A 27116-nucleotide genomic window follows, 5' to 3' on the forward strand; every position below is an offset into this window, starting at 1 on the left:
TTTTCTGTACATGCAACTTATTAAGGAGAGGTTTGAGTAAAATCTTTAATGACTAATCTTTTTATATTTGATCATTTTAAGATTGATTTTATATATATATATATATATATATATATATATATATATATATATATATATATATAATTATAATTAGCTAGGCTAGGCCTAGATAAATTCTTTACAGTCTAATGCCATATGCATCCCCAAATAATATGCATCTTGCATTTGTTTTTATAAAAAGGAAGATATGTTTATATACATTTCAATTGATTTCATAATTAATATATACAGAGAGAGAGCGAGTGTCATCACAATCAACAGAAACAGAATTTATTTAAAAAAAAAAATTCTGAATGAAAGGTAATGGAGAAACCCGGGTCACTGGCTCTAGTCAGTTACTCTAGTGGAGCACGTGACTTTCCTGGTTGTGATGGCTTCCTTCGCTTACTGTGTCTACACGCTTTGAGAAAAACATGGGCTTCTGCGTATTTCTGCGTCAAACCGACGAGTGTCCTCTCAGTAATACCCTTCATATTAGTGGAGGTAGACACAGCGTGATAAAGAAAAAAGGACAGGCGCTGATCTGGAGAAGAAGCCGCGATGTTTCTGTTTCAGTTACCCGAGGATGTGCTCTTCCTCGTCTTGTCCTACCTGGATCCCAGATCGCTCTGCCGCCTCTCACAAGCGTGCAAGAGAAGCTACATGTTCATCTCCAGAGACGCTGTTTGGAGGAAAAAAGCTAAAGACATGATTAACACTGGCTTGACACGACACGGAATCGATTTGTAAGGATTTTAAAATACACTAGCTGTGTTGCTAGCTAATAGTTCTCGGCCTACGCATAGAATAACAGAACTACGTAGACTGCGTAGGGTAACGGGCATTCATAGCATTCGTGACGTAATAAAAACAGCGTATGTTGAGATTCAGTTGCGCTCTTACGCTGATAGTCACGTGGGTTTTGTTTACAGGTGCAATCTACGTAAGAGGGGCCTGAAGACAACAAATTATACAAGTAATATATCTATAAGCAGATGAATAGGATGTTGGATTGTAGTCAGCCTGTTTTTCTTCGTATGCTTGTTTAGATTAGACCAAACACTTCAGTCACTTTCCACGAAAACGAACATTTTTTACGTTTTGTATGCACACTGTTATCATATTATTCTGTTAATTTCTTATTACAAAAATTAAAGATGACATTCTTAAAATGTTCCTCTTGTTACCAAAAATGGGGGGGTAACAAAAAAAATAAAAAAAATAATTATTTGGAAGAACTGCAGAAAGTTAAGGAACAACAATAATAATACATTGCACTTTCTTAATTTTTATATGAATTTTAATGATGAGTTTATTTGTCAAGCTCTAAGCTCAACTATTCCACATTCACACACACACACACAAAACTGTGTTTTATTATTTATGGAAACTATGGGTCATTTATGATGATTGAATGTTTTTGCTGTAAAATTGCTAAATCACACAAATCAGGGTTTTAAACTGGATTTAGACATTACCCCCAAACTTTGATGAAAAAAAGATTTCAAAACCCATTGGAAAGATTTCAAACAGATAAAAAAAAAAAAGATAAGTTTCAAATGCTGTGCAGTGTTTTTTTGTGAAAAGTGCCGAGTCAAAAACATTTGTATTATAAGCTCACTTACACCAGCTAAAATTATTACAAATTTTTTGTACTATATTGTTAACACAATTGACACACAAACAAATAGGTTGACAGCTCTGTTTATTTTTAAATCTATGATATAACAGTTTATATATGTAGTGTGCATTTCTGCTAAACAGTCTACACTGTCTGCTGGAAGGAAATTCTGAAAACCAGAATAAGAAGCAGTGTGTAATTTCAGAGTCCTTTCAGTCTTCTTCTATAGGGAAGCATGCATACAACAGTTTCTTTATTTTGCCAGTTATCTAAAGTAAGCTCAAATAATCTCAAGCATTCCTCAATTTTTTTCAGGTGTCCTTCTATTCCTCTTAAGGACCGAGTGAGGGTGTCCCACAACTGGAACCATGGAGTCTGTCGTAAAGATGTCCTTTTAAAATGGAAAATTAAGTAAGTTATTTTATATTCTTTATATATAGGCCTAAGTCCTTTAAACTCCAGTCACTTTTATTTTGCATTTACTTTAGATGTATGTAAAAATAACTTAAACTGTTTATAAAATAACTTGCTATATACAGATGCAAAAATACAATTGCTAAAACTAGTAAAATAAAATGGTTATAATGTCACCCAACCTATACTTTGAAACTGAGAAGGGAAAAAGGAATTTAACAGTAAGTTGGAAAATGCTGTACTTTCATTGTCCAACCCCAAAATACATATTTTTCAGACATTTATCCTCTGACTTGGGGTGTGTAGTTGACCTTGCCAATATGGACAAGACATTATTGTGTTTTTTTATTAGCCTTCTCGTCACCTTAAGCCCCAAGATACAGATTGAGCTACAGAAAAAAACATGTGTAGGAGTAATTTCCATTCCTTGATTGTTCGCCCACAGCTTGTTGCCGTGGATACAGCTGGACTGTGATGTGCTGTATCTCTCTCAGGCAGCAAACATCAGTGCGTACCATCTGAGAGCTGAGGGGGGAAAGTTACAGAACAATCGAGTGGCCCTGTTCTCGGGACACCAAGAAGACGTGTGCAGATTCACTCTGACAGACACACACCTTATCAGTGCAGGAGGGTAAATCCATATTCTTTTTAGTCATTTATTTTATTTTATTTATTGTTTTATTATAATTATCAAGTCAGAAATCATATGAATAGATTTGATAAGGAATTGCTTCTTCAAATCTTATAATATAGTCACTGAATAAAAGAAAATACTATTTTACTATTTTTTTTTTAAATGAGAAGCTGATGTAATTTCCATTAGCACACAGAGACTATCGGCGACCTGCTTTCTTCGCCTGAATGGTAAAACAGGAATGTGCTCGTTTTCCATCTTTTTTTGTTATTGTGCCACTAGGTATTTCCTAAATTTAAACATAGTAAAATATTAACTACAGTAGTTCAGCCATGCAGTGAGTCCTCACTTTATGGTTTGATTTATAAACACATTAGTTTAAAACACACGATGATGATGATATTATTATTATTATTACTACTACTACTATGCATTTTGTTTACAGTCATAAAATACAGTACAAAACAATATAAAATAAATCATAGCATATATGGAAAAACATCAATTCTGCATATTCTGCATTCTGTTAAGACTTTTGAGTTATAATTAATCAGGAATAGCCAATGAGTTAATCCTAAAATACGATCCTGAGCTGCTTTTTCATTGATGTTTATTTGCTATAATGCTCTTCTTGAATTTCTTTTTTATTTTCTTCATCTTTTCTTTAATTTTTTCAGTGACGGTAAGATAATTGTTCATGACAGAGGAAGTGATTACTCTGTGGAGTATTATGGTCACAATCAGGAGGTGAACTGCATTGACTGTAAAGGGGGTGTGATAGTCAGTGGCTCCAGAGACAAGACTGCAAAGGTGAGATTGTATACTCTATGTTTTGCTTTTGTTTTCATTTAAGTAAATATGGAAGATACTGTATGTCCATGACTAGGTTTCTCGCATTGGTTTCTTTTCACTCACTGTGTGGCTTTCAGTAGAATTTGAAGGTGACGTACAGTAAAAAGAAGAATTTTGTTAAAGGAGACAGTTTGTATGCAACAGTGGGAAGTAAATCTTTAAATCTGTCAATTTGGACCCAGTCAAATTCAGTCCCACTTACTCAATTATTTATTTAAATTAGAGTTATATTCAAGGATGCTTTGAGAGTGACCCTGTGCTACTGTTTGGCAGGTCTATTTGATATTTGGACATCAGAAGTTCATACTTCAAAGATTAGATTAAACATACTTTTTTTTTTTTTTTTACTCTTTTTGAACGACGTGTCTTATACTAACCAAGGCTGCATTAATGTAATAATAATTGATTTCTGTTGTAATCTTTTTTGAAATAAAAACTGCAAAATAGCAAAACTGATTTTTTTTGATGAATAAAATGTTCAGAAGCACAGCATTTATTTGAAATATACTTTTTGTAACAATATAAAAGTTTTTATTTTTGATCAAATTAATACACTTTTGCTGAATAAAATGTTTATTTATTTAAAAAAAACATACTAACCCCAAACCTTTGAACGGGAGTGCTGGTTAATGTCTAACTGACTCATGATTTTAGTACTGTTTGTAATTTCATTTTAGATTTGGGCTCTGGCACCTGATCGATTCGGACAGTGCTTACATACAATCCCCACTTATGATAGAGTGTGGTCGGTGGCCATCAGTCCATCTCTATGGTAAGTCCCTACTCATGATTGAGTTGTGCCAAGAGATTAGTCTAGTCTTTGTGCTTAAGAGTCTTAGTAATGCTTACAATATAGCCTACCAAAGACCTTTCTTCCAGTGTTTGATTAATTTTCAATATTGGATAAGTCATATCATTCAAAACCTGAATGCTTGTTTCTGCTTGCTTCTGCACTATTACTAGGTCAAATACAACCATATGTATGGCATCGATCATCCTAATCATCATCATCATGACAATTTTCTTTGAATTAAAGCTCATCTTGCACAACATTGCAAAATGCACAATGTTGATAATTCAATTCAACTTTTCTGTCAGATTGTTAAATGAAATAGAAACATTTTCCCTAGCATTTTCCGAACTTAGAACACTGTATTTCCTTCTATATCCGTGATGCTCTTTCAGTTTCAGACCGTCTCACTTGTTGGACGTTATGTGTTTGATTCTGCCGCATACTTCATACTCACTGGTTTCCTCTGTTCTTCTCACCATATGAATCACCAACAGACCTGAACATCAACCTTAGCTTTCATCAAAGTGAATTTGAGATCTTTCAAATAATGAATGTATCATTGGGTTTAAAAGAGCGGGGTGGGGGTCATTGTTACAGCTCGTGAGGTGAAGTGGTCATAGACAGGGCAGCCCAAAGCAGGTGGCCAGACCCTGTCTTAAATACATACTCTTCAATTTATTGCCATTGCTTTGAAGTCAATTAGTTCACACCTCTGAAATGCAGATGGAGAAGAATGTGATCCCAGCCCCTAAAGGCGTAGAAAGCAGAAATTTGCCCTCTCATGGTGTGAAAAAGACCCTTTTTGTGGGCCTAAAACTCTCAAATGTACCCTACAATGTTTTTCCCGCTTCTCAGCTCTCACCAGGACAGTGGCGATACATCATTGAATGTTTCTTTGTGTTTCTTGACTTTTTAAACACAGAAATGTGTTGAACCATCCAGCTGATAAATCGTTACAGACTTCTGAACTTTAGAGAGCTGTTTCAGTCTACAACTGGTTAACCGTTTCTCCTTCAGTACATCTGGGAAGTTTCCCGATGTGATGAGCTGTTTAAACAAGTGTGGGATGGAGTGAGACAGGCGAAGAGGGAGAGAGGAAAAAACCGTGCAGGATATTATGGTGAAGCGGGGTTGCCTTTGCTCCTGCTGCCTTTGATTGCTCGGCCATGTATACTCCCACACGCTTAATGACACGCAGGCACATGAAGCTGTAACACTAGCGCAGACAGAGCCTCCACCTGCCCCTGATCCGTCAAACGCACCTTCACAGCACTGCTGAAGGAATGGAAACACCGTGCACTGGGAGACACTAAAAGACACCGACCGACTCAGCCGCGTTCTCATCTTTTGTCATGTAGTGGAAGAAAGCCACTGCTACTTGAGCAGATGCAATGGTTCAGCGCAGTTTTAGTCACTCAGCTGAGTTATTAATCCCCGCTGCACCGTCTCCTCAGCCAAGAATTTAGGTTTCAAAATAAGAGACGATTATCCACATCATTAATTCTCCAATTTGATGGCTGAAATAACAGGCCTCTGAAACAGACTGCTGGACCTAGATAATGGACCACACATCTTTACACATATTGACGGTGGGAGAAGTCGATGAAATTGACTTGAGATAAAGGCGTCAACTAAATCAGGGTTTTTTTAGACTTTTTGATGCCTTTGCACCAAACCTATACTGACCTATAATGATTTATTTATAGTGTGAAAATTTAAATGATTGTAAATGTCTTGTAAATAAACTACCATTCATAAGAAATAAATGTTTTTATTTAGCAAGGATGAATTAAATTGACCAACAGAGATAGTAAAGACATTTATAATGTTACCAAAGATTTCTATTTCAGATAAATGCTGTTCTCTGGAACTGGAGAATCCTGAAAAAAAAAAAAAAAAAAAAAAATATATATATATATATATATATATATATATATATATTAAGCAACACAACCATTTTTCAGCATTGATAATTATAACCAAATCACCATATTAAAAGGATGATTTCTAAAAAGATTATGTGACACTAAAGACTGGAGTAATGAGACTGAAAATTCTGCTTTGCCATCACAGGAATAAATTAAATTTTATAAAAGTTTTTACTGTATTTTTAGTCACATGTCTTAAGACTTCTTTTAGAAACTTTAAGACATCTTTTAATCTAACAACCTCAAACATTTGAACAGTAGTTTATTTTCTGGAAAGTAGTTGCTTTTCATTAAGTTGACACTGTATCTTTTAAGCCATCAGTAGAATAAATTAAGTGTGGTAAATGTCATACTATTAACCAGTGTTTAGAAAGAAGAATAAAAATGTCGTTATTTATTATTATTATTATTTAGCTTTTTTCATATTTTATATTTTAAAACTTTAATTTATGTTTTAAGATTTATATATATATATATATATATATATATATATAAATATAATATTAATTTATTCTGAACTTTTTAGAAAACCTTATAAGCAGACATTTAAGCATATTTCTCTGTGATTTTCTGGCCATGTGGAATCGAACTAAAGCACATATAAATTGTAAGAAAAAAAAAAATCCACTTCCACTATTTGATTTTGAATAACATAATAAAGCTGATATTTTGGTGCCTGCTTAGTTTTGTTAAAAGTTTTATTTCCTCTCCAGATTTTTTGTTTCGTATGTTCGAGCTCCACCAATTAAAAAGAGCAACAGATGTCCTCTAATTGAGAGTGTGTTCTGATTCCACTCCTGCAACAGGAGACGGAGAGGTTTTCAAAGTAGTGATTGCACAATGTGTTTTAATTTGGAAACCTGAAGGAATAGATGAGAAGCCCTTGTGTTGCAAATGTAATTGTTCCAGTTTCACGCTTGAGGTATCTAAAGGACAAGGAGCAAGAGAGGAGACGCTGCAGTGAGCAACGGGTCCAAAAGAAGGGGTGAGGGACAAAGAAAAGAGAAAGAACAGAGAAAAAGATGTCGAAAGGAGTGCATATGGTCCCCTCTGACACTCAGGTGTTAGGGGCTGTATTGTTCCAACCCAATGCAGAATCACACTTGTGTATAAAACAAAAGAACCGTGTAAGAAAATATAGTCCTTCTCTCTTTTTTCCTGCCACCATTTGCTCATGCTCTAATTTGTATTTCTTTCTTTTTAACCTCCCTCCTCTTCTGTTTCGTAACCCTCCCTCCCTTTTTGCCGTTGTTTTTTCCAAGGAACGTTATCTGAAGGTCTGTTAGTGGGATATTCCGGCCAGAGCGAAATGCCAAGGCTGACTGTCGTCTGTCTTTTTGCAGTCACTGATCCTAACTGTATCCAGTGGCCCTGGATGCTTTTAGGCACCTGAGTTTTTCACTGCATTTTATTTCTTTCATATTCGACCATCTTCTCAGGGTTTTCACTAGTTACATCAGAGCGTAATACGTGTGAGTGGTGGACAGGACCGATCCTGTGCAGACTTGAAGAACTCCAAGGTGACTGCATGACTTTCACTGCTGATGTTGCAATGTGAACGCTGGCTCTGAAATTCCCTAAATGGTGTCATATGGCTAGCGGTCCCAGCCTTAACTATGAGACCGCTCCAAAAAAAAAAGGCCCCTCTCCCATTGCGAAGGTAGTGGGCACTCTGGCTCCCTGCATTGTTCTCATTTCACTCCAGTCGGTTGCTCTTCTGCTCTGAATTCCATTTACAATCTCATATCAAAGAGACAGCAGCGACCATGTTGAAGGAAAAAAATGTATTCACAGCAGTCCAAATGATTCCTGATTCTTGATCTGTAACCCGTGAGCTTGACTGGATCACCCCCCCCCCCCCATTGTCCTATCTCAGTCTAGTCTTTGTCTGCCATCACAGACTTCAGACTGTCACCCCAAATGTTGATTCATCTGCTCCTGTGTGAGCAAAGGCCCTGATTGCTACTAATGGCCTCTGATTAGCATACATTTTATCTCGAGGACACTGTTTTAGGGCCTGGAATGACTTGTTCGGTCGGTAATGTGGCTCTCAGAGGAGAAAGCTACTCTTTTTGTTGTTGTTTTTTTTTTTTTTGACTCACTCAACTCTTTCAGTTGCTCTATTTGGAGCTAAAAACAGTTTACATGGCAATTAACCTGCATGATCTCTTTCATAACTTCTTAGCAAACTGTAATTAAGGAATAAGCAAGAGCTGTGTTATGGGTTTAAAAAAATCAAGGTTTAATTCTTTATTCCGCCAGTTCATGTTCGTATTTATATATGAAATCTGAGTGAAATAGATGAAGGCAATACAATGGCAAACAAATTACTTTTCCTTCCAAATTTAATTGCTTAATTTGATGACGATCAATTAATTGTCTTTCAAGAAGTTATTATACACTACCTTTCAAAAGATTGGGGTCAGAATGATTGAAAGAATTTTTCTTTTTCTTTTTTTGCTGCCGCAAAGGGATCAGTCATGACAGTAAAGACATTTATTATCTTACAAAAGATTTTGATTCTTATATTCGAAGAATCCTTAAAAATGCGTCATGGTGTCCACAAAAATTTTGTGTGGTTATTTAGCAATATTAAGTTTTATTGCATTTTTAACTATATAAAAATAAAAAAACAGTTATTTTAAATTGTTATATTGCACAGTATTACTATATTTTTGACCAAATTAACATAGCCTTGGTGAACATAACATTAAAACTTTCAAAAACAAAAAAAAAACTGACCCCTAACTTTTGAACGGATGCACTTTTTATTGTGTTGTTTGACTCTTTATCATATTACTTTTATTTGTACAACTTTAATGTATTTTTACTAAACTATTTCACCTAAATATCGCAGGCACTGGACACTGAATATCTGTTATCCTTCAGACATGCCGTCCTTCACTCCTTGTGTCTGTCTGACCCATCCCATTTCAAGTCTTTGTCATTCCCTTTTTACCACTAGATGTAGAATTAGTAGGGAGCGCCTCTTGTGATAAATAGTTTCCTGTAGTGTCAGACATGACAGATTTTAACTGACAAGATGGGACTTGTTGAGTCTGGAAGAATCCATCCAGGCCTGGGTAACTCTAGCCAGAGTATATGTAAGGTACGTCGGCTACTCTTCCTCTTGCATATATCGCACACACATGCAGCACAGAGTCTGTCAGTTAGTTCATTAAGCTTGTTTGATATAAAATGGGGTTTAGGTTCATCTGATTTTAGTTTGATGTCAGCACTTCAGTTGCAGAGAAAGTAGAGAAGAAGTGTAATTGTAAGCCTGAAATGTGTAATTTGGTCTTGTTAATACCACATCTCACCGATCTTGAGAGAATTATGTTCGTTTAGCTTTTCGGACGTTGTTTAATTATAGTTTAGATGAAGAGGCCTCACTTGGATGATCAAATGCGCTTGTCCTCATTGGCCGATGCAAATTGCGCATAAATTTGTGTCTGTTCATCACCCAGGGAGTTTTTAAACATGGCTAATCAATGTCTTATGCAGGGAATCTAAACACAGATAGCAGATATTGATAATTTTGTGCTGCTTGTATGTTATGATGGGATAAGCCATGTCACGTTGAACAGAAGTGCTCCTCACGGCCTCAAAGAGCACAGTACACACTACCTCAGTAGTCGCAATAAGCCCACAGCGACTAGGCAGGGAGGATGAAAAGGGACAGGGCGCAAGCGTCAAAAAGAGAAGCAACCCCGAGGAGAAGCGAGAAAGGCTTCTTTTTGGGGAGGCCTGTTTTGTTTAGAGTTGGTCAAGCACAACTACAAAGATGTTGCAGGGGTACTGCCTTTGAAATTTTCCAAAGAAAATGATTGTTGGATAAACCGCCCCCAAATGCCACTCTCTGCCAAACGGAGGGAGTGTGACCTATGACCCTCAGTATGAAAGTACAGCGAGACGTACTCCTCTATACCACCCTAAGCTCACCCCGCCCCAATTTCTCCCCCCTTTACTCCACCTCATTCAAGCAAAAAGAGAGAGAGAAGGAGAAAAAAAGAGTGAAATTCATGTCATTCATTTTGCTTCTCTTTCTTTTAAGGCTGGGAGGGCGAGCCGTGTCTTAGGAGTCAAGAATTCAATTAGTTAAAAAGGGGGAAAAAACAAGAAAGAAAGCAAGAAAAGAAAGAGTCTGCAACAATAAAGCGATAACGGACAGAATGTGCGTTCCCACACGTTAAATACAGGGCGCTTACTACTGAAAGCACAGCATGGGAGCTATAGCCTCTGACTGCAGGTGGTGTCCTGAATAATTGCAGTCAATATGCCCCTTCTATGCAGGCTTTGCACAAGCAGATCATTACACACATGCCACATACAGGTGTTCCCCAGGCGCATTTGAGATGGAAACTTTTGTTATTCCCTAAAAAGCATTTTTGCTCAGAAGTTAGCTGGGGAGTTCAGCTCTGTGGCTGTGGAGTAATGCACGACTGACATAAAAGTTCAGATACATTGTCACAGTACTAAAAGAGATCATATAAAATATCGTTTGTTGACTGTGAAAATTTTAAATCTGTTTTTTGTCAGAATGCGTCAGCATTTTCCTAAGCAGCCTGTAAGCTCCAGATGGAAATAACAGTACTAGCACAAGTGGCACAGATCCAGGGCATCATAAATAGAGCTCCAGACATTTAATAAAATTATCATAAATACTATAAAAAATAAAATTAGTAGTAGTAGTAGTAGTAGTAGTAATAGTAGTAGTATTATTATTATTATTATTATTATTATTATTATTATTAGTAGTAGTAGTAGTAGTAGTAGTAGTAGTAGTAGTATTACTTTTATTATTATTTATTTATTTATTATATATATTCTGTTACTATATAGTACTATATACACACTACATATGTACACACTATATAGTATAGTGTATGCATACAGTATGTAGTGTGTATATAGTACTATATAGTAACAGAATGTTATCATTGGTGTAGATGCTAATATAGTTATCTTTATAATTATAGTGCTGTTATATATAGTATAGTGTTTGCTGCATTTTTATCATCTGATACATCAAATTCTTGAGCTCTTTAAAGTCAGATGGATTCTGATTGTCTTACAATGTTTTATCTTCATCAGCTGGAAAAAAAAAGTATTTTAAAAATGATTCCAGCAACTGTGTTCTTTGTCGTTATGGTTAAAGCTGTGGTGTGAACTTTCCTATTATCTTGGAATTAGAATGCTTATTAAAACTTTTGTAGTTATTGTTCTAGTTAACATCCTTGGTGTCAGCGTTGATTAAAACTTTAAGGTAAATGACATATTGGAGCTATAATATTTCACTTTTTTATGTTTATTAACTATTTTGTAATTTGTCAACAAAATTTGGCTCCTAATTGTTTAATTTTAAGAGCCTTTTATGGCTCCCTATAATTTTTTATTATCTGATGTCCTGATAAATGTGTGATTTAATTATTGGCAGGTGATGAGGTCTGTGTAAACTAGCTGCTGACTTTCTCATGGCTTTTTTTTTTTGTATGTGTGTGTGTGTGTGTGTGTGTGTGTGTTTTTTGCTCTAATTTGATGTGGTGCTGTTCCACTCGGCTAAGCAAAAGGTGGTGTATGGAATGTTCCTCTGACCTCAGATGCAGGGGACATGAACAGAAAGCCAAAAGGTCTGTGAACTCGGGTGTGAGCTGAACAGGGCGGTGGGAGGGGGGCTTGGGGAGCTGGGTTGGAGGGTCGACACAGAGAGGGAAAGAGAAAGACCCTGTCTATTGTGTTCCTCCAGCCAATATAAATACATCATAACCCTTTTCAATTCAAACATATTTAGGGACTAAGATGAAAGCACTCTAACATCCCCTTGAACAAAGCCAGGGGTCAGCTATAACAAATGAACAACATCCACTGCAAGGCCGATGCACGGGGGGTTAAACTCCTTTTGAACCCTGTCTTTACCCATGGGCCTTTAGGACAGGCTGAGATGCATTTGGGGTCAATAGATTTATTTCACTGTGTTTAAAATATTTTACTCATTTATTATAATCATTACACAATAAATGACAATTTAACTACCATATTTTTAATTTAAGATTATTTGATTCTTTTTTCCATTCTTTCTATTACTTTTTAGATAAATGGTAATAGAAGTTGTGATATTGAATTGATGTGATAACCAGTTTGTTAAAAATGATTCCCTACTGCTGAGAGAAGACATTGTAAGGCACTATTTGAGTCTCTTAATTAAACCTCTAACTAAAAACTCTTTACACTAGGAAAAAAAAAAGGTTACCGAAAATGGTAACATTTAAATTAGGTGGTTTTATGCAAGGTTTTTTTTTGTTTTTTTTTTGACCAAGCTGGTTTAGGTGGTTGACCTGCTGAACTACCAGCTGGTTAGTTAACTGGTTAAAACACACACACACACACACACACACACAGACAGCTTGACTACTTGACTTATTTTTCTAGTAGGTTTGCTTTATTTTGCTTTGATGTAAAGCTGTGTACACAATATAATGTGACATAGAAAGCCATATAGCATTTTATAATCACACTTCGGAAAACTGAACGACTGTCATACTGCTGAAAATATAAATATATTTTTATACACATATAATAGTCTCCACTATTAATGAATTAATCCATAAAAAAAACCAAAAAATTTACTACTGTTTTTTTTCACATTTCTATATACGTTTCTGTGTACTACTTTTTTTTTTTTTACATTATTACCTTTCCAAAAATTTGACATCGTTGACGTACGATTATTTAATGTTTTTGAAAGGTTCTTATGCTCACCAAAAATTCTTTTATTTGATCTTAAACAGTAATATTTTAATATTATTTCAATTTAAAATAAGTATTTTCTTTTTTAATATAATTCTAAATGTAATTTATTCCTGCGATGGCAAAGCTGAATTTTCCAAAAGCCATTAAGCCAGTCTTCAGGTTTACATGATCCTCTAGAAAACATTCATTGCACTGATTTGGTGCTAAAGAAACGTTTATTATCATTATCAATGTTCACTACAGTTTTCACTGTTTAATATGTATGAGGAAACCATGATATAAAAATAAATAAATAATAATAATTCTTTCAAAAAAATCTCACTGAACAAAAGTTTACATGTAGTTTGCATTCCACATACATGCAAATAAACAAGCAAAAATATGGAAAAATCTAAATTATGTAACAATAATTTAAGTTCTATCTTTTAAAAAATATCCCATTATATCTCAGTGGAACACTCAGCACATTTCCAGTGATGTGTGCAGTTTGGTACGAAAAGCGCTTGCGGTGGTCTTGACCCAATACACGTGGTTGCTTGTGTTGGTTTGGCCCTAACAATGTTGTTACTGTGGAGTTCTTCTCCCAGCAGGGGCTGAATTAAAGTTTGTGTGACCCCGGCACTAATTTCATGCTGCACAGTTCCTCGAATAATGATGTCAGCTGATTAGGTTACCAAAATGGTTGTGTTGGCAGTGAACCCCTGACATGTTCTAATGATCCTGAGGCGTGCTGGGTTTTTTGGGGCAGAGGAGTTGGGGTTCGGGGTGGGCAGCGTGGGCCGGGGGCTTTGGAGGGAGATTGTCTGTGCTCTTCGGTTTAGAGGGGGGCATAAGGTCGAGGGAAGGTGGAGGCACATTAGGCGAGAGAGAGGCTTTGACCTTTTACAGCTATAATATCACTAGGAGTTCCTTTCAGATCAATCAGAACTTGTCTGGGAGACAAAAATGTATTTAATTGTGGTTTTCTATTTTTCTCCTTTTCGCTCCCTCCCTTGTGTTTTTTCACAATCGGATTCACTGAGGGATAAGTAATTGAAGTAATAGAGAGTAATAAGGTCTGGGAAGAGAGAGCTTTGGCCTTGCCCCTATTGTATCTTGTGTCACACGGGTTCAAAGGTCAGGCAGCCTGCATATTCTATTAGGGCGCACGGCCTTCATTGGGGCAAATGAGTTTACCCAACAGTAATTAAAATGCCAGCACTGGCCAGGCGAGCTGAATATGGTTGATGGGCCACCGCTAACTGGGTTGACAGCTGCCATGGCTGTCTTTGCCAATATGCTTGGGCCCTCAATGAACAAACCAACTGAAGCCATCACAGACAAGAGTGCATGTTCCCTCAACTTTACTAGCACGCTCTCTCTCTTTCTTTCCACCTTTTTCACACCAAAAATAGCTTCACCATATCTACGTTTCTCAGCGTTATCATGTTGTATCTTCAAAAACTTGTTGGGTTTTCATTGGGTATTAATTTTATGATCAGTTGTTATGTTTTTACCTCATCAAATATTGAAATTCTGTTCTGAAAGCAAGCACACCTTTTCATTCAAGTCTAAAGGCTTGTTCACACTGAAAACGATAACTATATTATATTATCGTGCAAATTTATTTAATTATTTATTCACTTAGTTTCATAGCCGTAGAGTGAACCAACTCCAGTGTATGACTAAAAGTAGCCTACACATTATATCTTTTTAGTCAAGTAGCATATGGATGTTCTAAAATAGTTTAATATGACTGAATTTGTGTTTAACATGATGCCAATTTAATAGAAACATTGTAAGTTACTTATTTTAATACTTACATTTCATCAGCTATTCAAACAGCAGCTACAGAAAAGGAGCAAAGAATATCATCACTGACTTCAGTCTTACGCAAGTGTATGCACTTTATGATACACTATATGATCAATGAATCTCTTATACTTACATCACACATAGTTTATTATGAGAGAATTCGCAAGAGAGCAGAATTCAGTCCGCGAGCATGTGCATTGAACACGGCTCTGGTGTTTCAACAATGACAAATCTGAATCGCCTCTGATTGGCCATTGCATTCATGAATTCAGTGGAATCGTGTGATTGGTCAAAACGCGCAACACTGTAAAAAAATAAATAAATAAATATATATATATATATATATATTTGATGGACCAAAAAAGACCTAATATTAATTAGATCATAATACTAGCCTAATAATAATAATCATTGTCTTATCATCAAAGGCATTAGCCTTAGGCGATATCTCTGACTATCATTAATACACGATACTATCGTCTTATCAGCGCTATACCAGCAATATTGTTCCATCATTGTAGTTGTGGTATGGACTCTGTTATTCTTTTAAATGTAGAAAGATTTGAGAACTGTGTGTTTATCATTATGGTTATCGTCCTTGGTGTGAAAGGCTCTCTGTATGTTGTATGTGTGTTTGTGTGTGTCAGTGAGATGAAGGGTCACTGTCCCTCTGTTTTTGTGCTGGGGGTTTGGAGTTGGACACCAGGCGCTACAGAGCTTATTCACACAGGCTGGTTGTTAATTTGAGGCCACACTGGTATTCCATTGTGAAGCCCGTTTCTTTGGTTGATGTTAGTGGGAGGGTATAGAGCCCCCTGCTCTTTCTCTGGGTTTTCTCTAGAGGTATGAAAGTATGTGAGAGAGGGAGATGCTTTGTGATTCGTGTAGTTTTACGTGCCTCTCGCGTGGTGCGTCAGTAAGCATTCGCTACGAGGCACGTTGACGCCACACACACTTTACATAGTTGGCACAGAGACTGAGAAAGCATTCTGTCAATGAAAGAAACCATCCCAGCAGGGCATTGTAGGAATACCTGAGTGCTAAAACAGGCACATTCCTGTGTGTTCACTAGTGTGAGGGCCCTATTGTTCAGCTCACCTCCGAACACAATGCAGGGAGCAGGAGAGCCTTGAGCCTCGCCCGCCAATCCCAGCTGTCCAGGAGGGCTCTAATCCCTGACTATCACGCAGGTCAAAACTGCTGCGCCCACCCATACCTGCTCAACTAATTTCAACCTGTCACCCAACTAAAAAGGGGCATCCGGGTGTTTTTGTTTCTTTTTTCACCACAGTTTTCCCCCTAGATGTCTCGTGAACGAAAACACATCTGTGAACAAATCCGCTGTCTCAACATACCCTTCAGCCACACTTTACACCTCGCTACGCTCAATTCGCTTTTCAAAATTTGTTTTTAATGCGCTGTGTGTATTCTCTCCAGGAACCAAACTATTACTCCACTGTTACGTCACCTGCTCAGTATTTAAATGCTAAAAGCATTAAATGCTGCAACAATGATTATTTGAGAAAATGTTCTAGAAATCACTGAAGACTCTAGATTTGTATAGATTTCGTAAAGGTGTATTAATAATAATAAATACAAAGTACTACTCTCTCTCTTCCAGCTTATTCCCTTTATCAGGGGTCGTACAATGTACTACTACTAATAATATTACTATTACCATTATTATTATTATTAGCTTGTTTGTAATTATTGATATTAATAAACCATTGCAAAATCTGGTATTAAGATCTGGCATTATTTTGCCTAAAAATGATTAAATGGTTCAATAGCAGTTTTGAAATGTCTATTTTTTTAATCGTTATTTTGAAATCATTACTAAAGATCTTTATATCTTTTCAGCAACTTTGTGACAGGAACAGCCTGCTGTGAGAATTTTTCTCCTCTTCGAATCTGGGACACAGAAAGGTATTTTTTTTTCTACATGGTTATTTAAATATTTTGTGTTTTTTCAGAATTAATTTGTAGTAATATTTATTTGTTCTATAGAACCTGTTGCTGGAACGTGTTCCATTTGTTTTTTACTTTTTATTGTTGTAATGCATTTTTGTTTTGTTAGAATATTGTGCAGAGTTTTTACATCTTTTAAGACACTTTGCCAAGTTTTAAAATATAAATATCATTATTGTTATTATTTTACATAACTAATTAGAATTATGTGTTATGTGTAAATTGATAGCAGTAAAATTGTTTGGTGTTTTCCACTCCCTATAGAAATTACCATTAGATATTAAGTTAGATCTTAGTTATGTTTAAATGCACAGGCTTTCATAGCAACATTCAGTTAAATGTGGTTTCTACATGTATAAAGTTTAAAATGTATGAATTCTAATGTGTTACTATTTGAAACTGTTCATTTCACACAAAGTGAAAGTAGAACCTTATCATGATGATGGAAGCTGCTCCATTATCCCTTCAACCGAGTCTTTTCTCTTTGGGAAGTTCAAAGCTGACTTAAAAATTCCTGTCATGAAAGGCCAGGCTTAAACCTGATACAACCTGACTGGTTTCCGTAATTCCCCAGCTTTACCTGCTGAATTCAGCCTGCTTGCATGTTGTCAGTCTAAGGAGAGTAAAAGAGGAGGTGGTGGTTGGGGGGGGCTTGAGTTCCGGCACCAAATGACAAGGAAATTTGAGATGGGAAAAATTGCGGAGAAGGAGTAGAGGCGATTCCAGACAAATTTCCCTGGGAATCACATGTTCTGTGGAACACCGGAACACAAGATTAATGTGATCCACCGATGTGGCTGCGTTTGATCTGTGAAGCGCGGGTAGCCAGTGTCAGCTTGATGGACACGTGGGCTGGCCGGCTATCAGAATGCAGAAGCACGCACAGGTAAACAGGCCGTTCAATCAAGTTAGACTCACTACAACCCTGTTAAACTAGGAACCAATTAAGGTTACACAGAGGTGTGACAGTCAGTGAACAGGCAAGGGTCTTTGTTGCTTTGATGTGACACACAGCAGTTTTTCAGAAATTGAATATATCGTCAAGACATTTGCGCTTTATTGAGATTTTTTTTATGACTTTGAAAGTCCCTATATGCTCATCAAAGCTGCATTTATTTAAACTGTAGTAACTCTATATTATTACAATTTAAAACAACTTTTCTATATCAATATGTTTTAAAATAGAATTAGAATTTTCAGCAGTCATTACTCCAGTCTTCAGTGTCACATGATCTTTCTAATATGCTAATTTGGTGCTCAAGAAAAAATCTTATCAATATTGAAAATGATTGTGCTGCTTTATATTTTTGTGGGAGAACAGTGTTACATTTTTGGAGAATTCTTTGATGAATAGAATTATTTTGTAACAGTGTAAATGCCTAAACAATTTAATGCATCCTTACTAAATAAAAATATAAATCGTTCAAAAAATCTGACTGCCCCAAACTGTAATAATATTAGTATAATAGCTGCTTTTACAGTTGTTCTTTGAAAAACAAATACAGTAAAAACAGTTATACTATGAAATATTATTAGACTTCTTAAAAATAATATATATATATTAAAATATAAATATTAATATTCACTTCAGTTAATATTTTACTACATTTAATTTTACTTGCATAAGAAGAAGTTTCAGTAGATTTTTTGTCACACATTATTGGATCATTTTATGTGCAAAATAGGTGCATTTTATCACTGAGAGCATTACCTGAGTGTTACGTGTCTCAGGAGCGTTCAGTGACCTGTCTTGGAGTGAGTCGTGTTGTCTTTCCTCCTCTCTTTGTGTAGCTGCACTAGGGTCAGTTGTATCCTGCCATAATGTGTTCCCGTCTAGTAATCAGGTGCACCTTGTGTGAGGAGCACAAAGCCTCCAGTCACAGGGGGCTGAGAAACCGACTGATGAGTGGAGGGGCTGGGGGTGACAGGGAATGGGGGCTGTGTGTATGTGTGTGTGTTCTTATGTCTCCCTTTTTAACATTTCCCAGACGGGCCACCAGCATAACCTTTAGACGACCAGCACAAACATGAGACACATTATAGCGCTTACATTTACTTACGCTTACAATCATAGACGACATCAGAACAAACATCCAACAAGAGTGTTAACTGTTCTCTGTAATGTCAAGATTTGTTTTATGTTCAGCACAAAACTACTTGTGTTGTCACGTGTAAATTTAGTTTGTATATACAGTAGTGTTAAAAAAAAACTGAAATTATTTTTCAAACACCACATAGCCTAAGAGTGAGAGAATTCCTGATGTTTTTTGAGCCGGTTACTTCAAATGCAACTGGCGAGAGCTGATGACATTTTTTTAAGCAGGGCCTGTTGACTGGATGGAGGAATAATAGAGAGGACGTGTACAGGCCAAGATCACCCAGACCCTCATGTCTCACAGTACCAGCTGACCGGCTGCTTGAACTAATTACAGCATTATGAGGGAAGTAAAGAAGAGAGTTTGAGTATGAGGGACATTGAGATTTCACAACTGTTAGCCAGCACTCTAGTAGCATATTGTCTTCTATGATGTCTTTTAAGTCAAGAGCTTGAAAAGATACTTGATAATCATCAGGCTGAAGACAGACAATCCACAGACACCAAACAAGCAAACGTTTTATTGTTTTGCCAAAATGGATTGCAATATTGCTTTAATGTAAATTTATTAAGTGATATATACTTTTTAGTATGCAAAGGGTGCAAAATTGATCGAAGCACCAAATGTGAGTAAATAAGTCCATTATTTATTTTCCAGTTCTTTATAAATATCATGCAAAAAACAGTTTGATGATTAGTGAGACAAATGAATGGCTCAATTTTATGTAACAAAAAGTTTAATTTAGACCTTAAATATGCATTAGGTTGTATGCGCCAACCTTTAATTAAACTTTCATTATAAAGACATTGGAAACATTTCCAGCTTCACAGAATTTCTGACTCTGCCCTGGACATGGCAATTATGTTCTTTCTTTAATGTCTTTCTCCTCTTTAAAGAGAAAAAGTCTATGATCAGCCGGAGTCAGGGACACACAAGTGGTGCTTTAAAAGGACCCCTAAGTTTCATGGGGCTCTTGCCATCAAAGAATCTCACAATTGGGCAGAAATTCTTGACATTTTTTCTCTCAAAGAAAAGGGTTAAATGCCTGGATCCTACCAAGAGCTGTGTTATACAAATTGCAATCTCATTGTTTTTAAGAGAACGCGTGTGACATTTAAAAGTCTCCATTGTCCTGTTCCATGGCATTCTTTTTTTTTTCTTTTCCTCTTTGCTTGTGGTTATTTCGACTGTAGGCTAAATTGGCTGACATGCAGACGGAGCAATGCGATTTCTGTTTGTTTTAGGCCCTGAAAACCTCAGCAGGGCTCTTTATGTACCTGTCTCACATCCTTTCAGGGCGCTGACTGTTTCCCATAGCTTCCCTGTGCCAGTTTACCCTCTACACTTAACCTTACAAGAGCGTTAGCTCAAAATGACCTTTTCCTGTGGATCTAACACCCAAAGAAATGTCTTCAGCATTGCCCTTTTTCAAAATCCATCAATTCATTAAAGTTCCCTTTCATAAAGTGTGTGTGTGGCCCAAATGGTCAAACAGAGACAGAGGACTGTTAAGGAGGCCAGCCCCACCATTTTTCTTGATGGCCCTGAGACCATAACTCATGACTAATTACGAACACATGCCATTCTTTATTGTGCAGAATAGGGATTTAAAAACTCCCAAGCAATATTAGAACATAAAAAGGGAGGACCTTTATTTGCAACTGTCTTTAGGGCTGTTGGAAAGTATGTTGGTTTTTAAACAAATATGAAGTTTTAACTGCGTTAAGTAGTTGGTGGACCTTTGGCAAAAAGGAAAGTTTAAAAGACTTTTTAATATTTTGCTTCTATAAAGACTACAAATATACATTATAAATATATTTTATATGAAACCACAATTGCAGAAGACCATATATATGCATGCATGTAATTGTTTTCTTTCTTACAATTTATATATGCTAAATACATTTTAAATTATTAAATGTATAAAAATATATAATTCATATTTTTGTTACATTTTATTTTGGTTACTAATTATTATTTTTTTATTTAATTTATATACTATGAATTCATTTAAAGTTTATAAATTTATGATTTATTAAATAACATGTCATTCTACTTTTTAACTCCCAATAAGAGTGTGTTATGTTTTGCTAATGCATTTTGCAATATTTAAATTCATTTAGATTTTCTGCAGATTTTCTAGTAAAATCAGTGCAGAATAAGCTACAGATTCTGTATGGGTGTGTGGATGAGTATTGCAAGTACTGAGTGCTGTTTTTGCTTGAGCTTAAACATATCCAGGGGTCAAAGAGGATTAGGTTGAGGTCAGTTGCCCTTTGAGGAACGCTTTAAAAGGATGTAGAATATAAAGCTTTTTCCCTCTAGTTTTTCTGTCTGTATTTGGTGGCTACATTGTTCATGTGATCACTTTAGCAGATTGCAAATATCACAGTAGCCCCTGACAAGTCTGTTAGTGACCTCTAAGCTTCCACATGTCTGAACATTAGACGTCTCCTTCGGCAAGAGCTGCGAAAAAGCCACGATAGGGCCCCACTTATTGTTACTTAATTTCTAGTTTTGCTTGCTTAAAGGAGGAGAAGGCAAACCACCTTTGTTTGGCAGTCTTTGAAACGCATTTGAGAGGGAATGCTGGCGGACACACTGTATGTATTACTCCACTGGGACGGTCGCTCTCATGTCTTAATTAATCTGTCCATTTCACCTGCTGACCTTAATAAAACACGTGCCATCACTCTGCTAAATGACTCCTGTACTCTGAGTTTAAATCGAAGATCAGTTTTTCCTTAGCAGCCCTCTAACCTTTTTTCACTCAATCAGAAGCTCTCGTCGAACCAACCGTGATCAGACAACGTTTGGAGAAGGGACAGTCTTGCCACATGTTCCCAAACAGATCAGACGCTGGAAGAACAAGGTCGCCTGCCATGCAGATGCAGTAATTTAAAAGATTATATGGTTATCCTCCATCCTGTAATCTTCACAGGTTCTCTCTAAAATGGGAGAAAAAAACATGGGACGCATAAAAAACCTGTGACCTAACAATTTAAGAATCCTGGGTGTTTGCTGTTGTACTTGGAACAGTGCTATTACTGGCTTTAAAATCAGAGCACAGATGTGAGGACTTCTTTTACGATGCTTGTTTTTCTCACTTTGTGCTTTGACATTTGCAGGCAGACGCTGGACACTCTCTCTCTCTCTCTCTTTCTCTTCCGACTTAAAGCACTTAAAAAGAAATATCTGATGCTAATTGCATATTTTGCAAACAAATGTTTTGCATCATTTAATTGATTGTCGCCATTGTTCAGCACTGTCATTAGTTCAAGTTGTTGCCAGCGTGTTATTTTAGCAGCAAGGGGTAAATGATGGGTATGCAGATGCCCGAGGGGCTACAAGAGAGTTTGTCTTTAGGCCCACCAGGGTCTTGGCCTTTGGTTCTGCGGGACTATCTCTTAAAGAGCCTGTGTCTAAGAAAGACCCCCCTTGTCTCCCCCAGAGCGAGATGTTGGGGATTACCAGTCTGCCCTCGGTGAACAAGCTCACAGGAGACCTCGAACGTGGGGGGTGGTCGCTATGGCCATTGGGCTCCCCTAAATGGTTGCTAGGGACCAGGTATCAAAGGTCCACAAGTCGCACACAGTCACGGTCATGGAGGGAATTAAATAGCAACAAAGAAATTGTGATTCTACAATAATCTGGCCTCTGCGGCGCGGGTGGGGGCAGAGGGCGCCGTGGACCCGTTGGGTCTGTGATCATAGGAGCGTGCTGCTAGTCCCGACACCCCCCACTTTAACCCTCCATCTCCTTTCTTCCACTCCTCGCAGATCTGGGAACGTACCTTATGGCCAAACTAAGCTGCTTTGGCAGCCCATTCAAAGTCAGAAAGGTGTTTACTTTTTATCCTCATATCCTCATCCTAAGACTTAATTTAGCTTTTGTGTGGTCCACGGACATTGGAAACGCGCAAGTATAGCGGGATTCGATGGTAATAAGAGATTAAGCGAGCAAATGAAGGCGTTTGGTTTGAAATGAGATCCTTATTTACTCCGAGATGTGAAGACTGGGAGATGTTCCAATCTCAACAAGTAAACACGACCTGTTTTATGAGCCTGCCAGTCACTGAATCGCTTTGATAAAACTGATACTCAGACGATGAGACGCAGATGACCTCACTTGTCCAGTCGCTCTCTGGAATGATTGGCCTCCAGCAAGTTTGCGTAATTCCGTCTTGGCTCCTTTTTAAGTTGTGGTCTGTGTTTTTATTAATGTGTTAATCTTCTTCAATGAGGTTTGACAGGGTATAATCTGCAAGCTTCTTCTCTTATCTCTTTCTCCCAGGTGTCACCTGGTGTCGTGCCTCGGTACAGAGTTCCGCCGTGGTGCAGGTGTGTTGGACATTGCCTACGAGTCCCCCTTCCAGCTCCTCACCTGTGGATATGACACTTTCATCCGCTATTGGGATTTGCGCGTCTCCACCAGGTATTGCCCAGTTCTGGGAACCTCCGGCGCCTCGCCGTTACGATTTGAGTTAAATTAGGCTTAGTTCTTACATTGACCTGTGCTGTCAGCAGATTTGGCCTTGTCTACTGAGACTAATAAATTTAGCCGGTACGTCTCGGAGAGCCTGTGAGGAAGATTAGTGTTCTCTGTTAATCTAATAAGCCCTCCTGTGTATAGAGTACCGTTTAGATAAAAAAGAAGCCAGACTTGAGCCTCCTCTTGGGTCTGTGGACACAATTGTTCCTCTGAGAGATTGAAAAGGACCCCCTCGTCGAGAGAGGCTCTTGTGGCGGGACTCTCACCCACCCAAGTCCACGCCGGTTGGTGGCCATATTGATGTGGTGCAGCGCGGCGCGTCTCCAGGACAACGGGGCGGGTGCTGGGAATCAGCGAGCCGCTTGTGGGGTGAACTGGGGCTCTATGTAGGGCTTTGGGGAGGGGGATCCTCACAATCGCATATGGGCAGTCAAGTAACACAAATCAGAGGTGATTGAAAGAGGGCCCTGGAGAGTTTGGGGAGGGGCAAATGTCCCCTCTTAAGATATCAATAATTCACAGTAAGACCAGTCAGGACTCAATATGTGGTACGTCTTGATTCAAAGCGGTTAGTCATCTGAAAGTCGTCATCGTCTATAAAAAGAGTGCACTTTAATTCACTTGTAGAGTAAACTGTATGTGATGGGTAAGTGTGTGAAACTAATTTTTAGATTAATTTTGAATAATTGAGGAGGATGTGTGCATGTCTTTTCAGCTGAATTTGATTGCTCAGCACCTTGCATATACAAGGGGTTAAAAATGGGAGATGTGAGATGACGGATTAGTTTAAGCACAAACTTTTCCTTTTTTTTATGCTTAACCTCCAATAACGATACCTATATATATTAACATATTATGCTGCTTCTTATTTTTTCTTTAATATAATATTATATATTATGTACATATATATACATAAAAAACTGAACAGGATTCCTAACATGATGGAAATAAAGAGATGGAAATAAATATATACAGTGTATATATATATATATATATATATATATATATATATATATATATATATATATATAGTATTGAGAATTAGCTTACATGCCAGTTTGTTAAATTTTCTTATTGTCATACTAATTTCTGTACTTTTATCAAACATAATGGAATGTTTTTAAATGAAACAAATGAGCGAACGCCATAAAATATTACATTTCTAAAAGTATTTGCTAATATTTGATGCTAAAGTTGTTGTTTTCATTTTTAAGTAATAACTCATTTTAATTTCAAGGTACACTCTCACAAAAATGTGCTGCAATTGTACCTTAAGAGATGCAACTGCTTGTATGTGTCACTTCCCTGAAAAAAGCCATCCTTATTTACCTCTATAATGTACGTACTTAAGGGTACATATTAAGGTACTAATATGCACCTTTTATGGGTGGATAAGGTACAAAGATGTCCCTTTAATGGTTTTCCCCAAGTGAGAGGCTGTTGTACCTCTAAAGGTAAAATTTTGCACTTTTTCCTGACAGTGTATTAAACTGTATTGTGAATTGTTGATTGTGTATGATACAATTTTCTGTTTAAGAGGAATGACCAAGCCCACTTTAAGGTTTTTGTTCCTCTGTGTGAGCGCATGTGTGTACAATATGCAATCCAGACATCTCCCACACGCTTCTGCTGCCCTGCTGTCTGCCACACGGCCCAGCCACACTCCCTCTCCATGATTTATTCAGCACACCATTAATGGAGAATTGATCTCTATTGGCTCAGCACACGCGCAGACACTTGCCCTGTCCTTCCCTCTATTTTTTCTCGACCTGCTCTAAAACAAGAAAGCCCCTTTCCGTAAACAAGGGATGAGGTTTCACCCTTGTGGCCTGCCAGCACAAATAAGACACTCGCCCTTAAGCCGCGCAGAGAGAGCTAGCCATGGTGGCTTTGGTCCTCTGCTATAAAACCGGTCTAATATAGCGTGACAATGGCTGGAGTTGTGGTGTAACTATGAACTTCAGTACTTCAGAATGTGTCTAAATATGCATAGCTGTACATTATATATTCATTTCAGTTGAAAATTTGATTCAGTGATTTTATTTTTTGTGTGTGATGTCCATTATGATAATCCTAGTTGTAATTATAAGGGAACAGTTCATCCAAAAATGAGCATTTTGACAAGATTTATGTACCCTCATATCATTCCAAACCAGTATGACTGTCGTTCTTCCAGTGTTATTATAGTTATATACTAAAACCAAAAAAAATTATTTTGTTACTTGAAATAAAATAAATCTTCATAGAAATAAATAAAATAAAATGTAAATAAATAAACTTAAACTTATTTTATTTCAGCTAGCTGCCAAAGCAACATTTCTTATTTTCATTTAGGTTAACTTGTACTAAAACAACTAAAACTGAAATAAAAAATGATAAAAACTATATAGGCGTATTATAATTTTTTTTTTTATAAAACAAATTAAGACTTATAAAACTGACAAAAACAAAACTACTATATCTTTAAAAGTAAAATGAAAACAGAAAATAAAAAAAAAAATACAATAAAAACTGTAACAGTATCTCACTGATACTAAAATAAAGCATTATAAAGGGTAGTCCTTTCAAAAGCTTTGTGTGAAGATCAGACCACAGTTTAAGTCATAGTTCCCTGTAAATGCTCTCCTCTGCTGTAGCTCTTAAATCACATGTGCACTTCTGCATATTTAATAATATGGTCAACTTAAGGAGTTATTGTTTGAACTACCCTATAAAGCAGGATATTTGTAGAATATGATTGTAGCAGCTGATCAATATGATTTCTCTTTCTAACAGGAAATGTGTGATGGAGTGGGAGGAGCCTCATGACAGCACTCTTTACTGTATAAAGTCAGACAAGAATCACATGATTGCCAGTGGTTCATCATACTACGGAGTAGTCCGTCTTTGGGACAAACGACAAACCCGCTGTTTACAGGTAACTGTGAGCATGTTTCACCTTTTTCATTTGGTATTTTATTATAGTAATATTCATCTTTGTAGTGATTGGTTGACAGATGTTCCAGTTGGCACCCACCACCAGCAGCCCAGTGTACAGCCTGTGCTTCAACACCACTCACCTGTACGCTGCCCTGGCCTCTGTCCTCTACTCCCTTGACTTCAGAACTGCAGCGTCCCAGTCCTGGAAATAACCATCCGTTGATGTTGCTTGAGACTTTAAGGCTCGTTCTTCATCTCCTCCAAGCCCTTAGTGATATTCTTAGACCCTTAAATGGGGATGTAGCCATCTTGCCTTTGGATGATCAGTGCAGCTAATGATACAGTTATGGCCCTGTCACAGGCTCCTGAGAGCAAGCAGGGTTCACGACCTTCTGTGGCCCGAGTCTTAACGGACTTAACACATTGCCAGCGACCTCGGAGATGTCTAAAACAAACACTGCTCAGAGCTGCCAACATCCACTGAGGGGATGTATGCTAAACCACAGCACATATGATAATAGATATATTGTAACTGAAAGTATATTTTTCCAACAATGAGCCAATTAAACGTGTTTTGTTTTGTTTTCTTTGTACGTTGTCTTTTTTGTTCTCAGTTAGCCAAGGCTGGCTCTGAATTCCTTGGTCAGTTGTTTATATTGGTTCCATGCCTCACTCACACTTACAGCATTTTATCACTTACAGTTGGTCGCTGGTTTCATGTTGCTAGATGTCCGAATATTATCGTAACTGGCCGTAGCTTTAGAAAATCTCGCCATAAATGGGATGTCTTACTATTTTGACAAGAAATCAGTTTTCT

At 37.1% G+C, this 27116-nt stretch overlaps 1 protein-coding gene across 3 annotated transcripts; it reads left to right on the top strand.

Annotated features, from left to right (window-relative positions):
• The first annotated feature begins 389 nt into the window (after nt 1-389).
• LOC109111088 (F-box/WD repeat-containing protein 4-like) lies at nt 390-26882 on the top strand. 3 transcript variants are annotated; one of them, XM_042737030.1, is made up of 9 exons: nt 390-785; nt 1976-2071; nt 2520-2705; nt 3386-3518; nt 4238-4332; nt 16686-16751; nt 23183-23323; nt 26156-26297; nt 26363-26504. In XM_042737030.1, the coding sequence occupies exons 1-9, from the start codon at nt 601-603 to the stop codon at nt 26363-26365; spliced, it is 1047 nt and encodes a 348-aa protein (XP_042592964.1). In that variant the 5' UTR covers nt 390-600; the 3' UTR covers nt 26366-26504. The 3 variants fall into 3 exon arrangements, with proteins under 3 accessions (XP_042592964.1, XP_042592963.1, XP_018979608.2); XM_019124063.2 differs by having other exon boundaries at nt 392-785; nt 26377-26882; XM_042737029.1 differs by lacking the exon at nt 16686-16751 and having other exon boundaries at nt 391-785; nt 26377-26882.
• Nucleotides 26883-27116: the final 234 nt, after the last annotated feature.

The sequence above is a fragment of the Cyprinus carpio genome, chromosome B13, assembly GCF_018340385.1.
Source record: "Cyprinus carpio isolate SPL01 chromosome B13, ASM1834038v1, whole genome shotgun sequence".
NCBI classification, from domain to species: Eukaryota; Metazoa; Chordata; class Actinopteri; order Cypriniformes; family Cyprinidae; genus Cyprinus; species Cyprinus carpio.

Coding starts and splice junctions, on each gene's coding strand:
- LOC109111088 (XM_019124063.2), top strand. CDS start 601: ATGTTTCTGTTTCAGTTACCCGAGGATGTGCTCTTCCTCGTCTTGTCC. Junction 4,333..16,685: donor GCCATCAGTCCATCTCTATG/GTAAGTCCCTAC, acceptor ATATCTTTTCAG/CAACTTTGTGACAGGAACAG. Junction 26,298..26,376: donor GACAAACCCGCTGTTTACAG/GTAACTGTGAGC, acceptor ATTGGTTGACAG/ATGTTCCAGTTGGCACCCAC.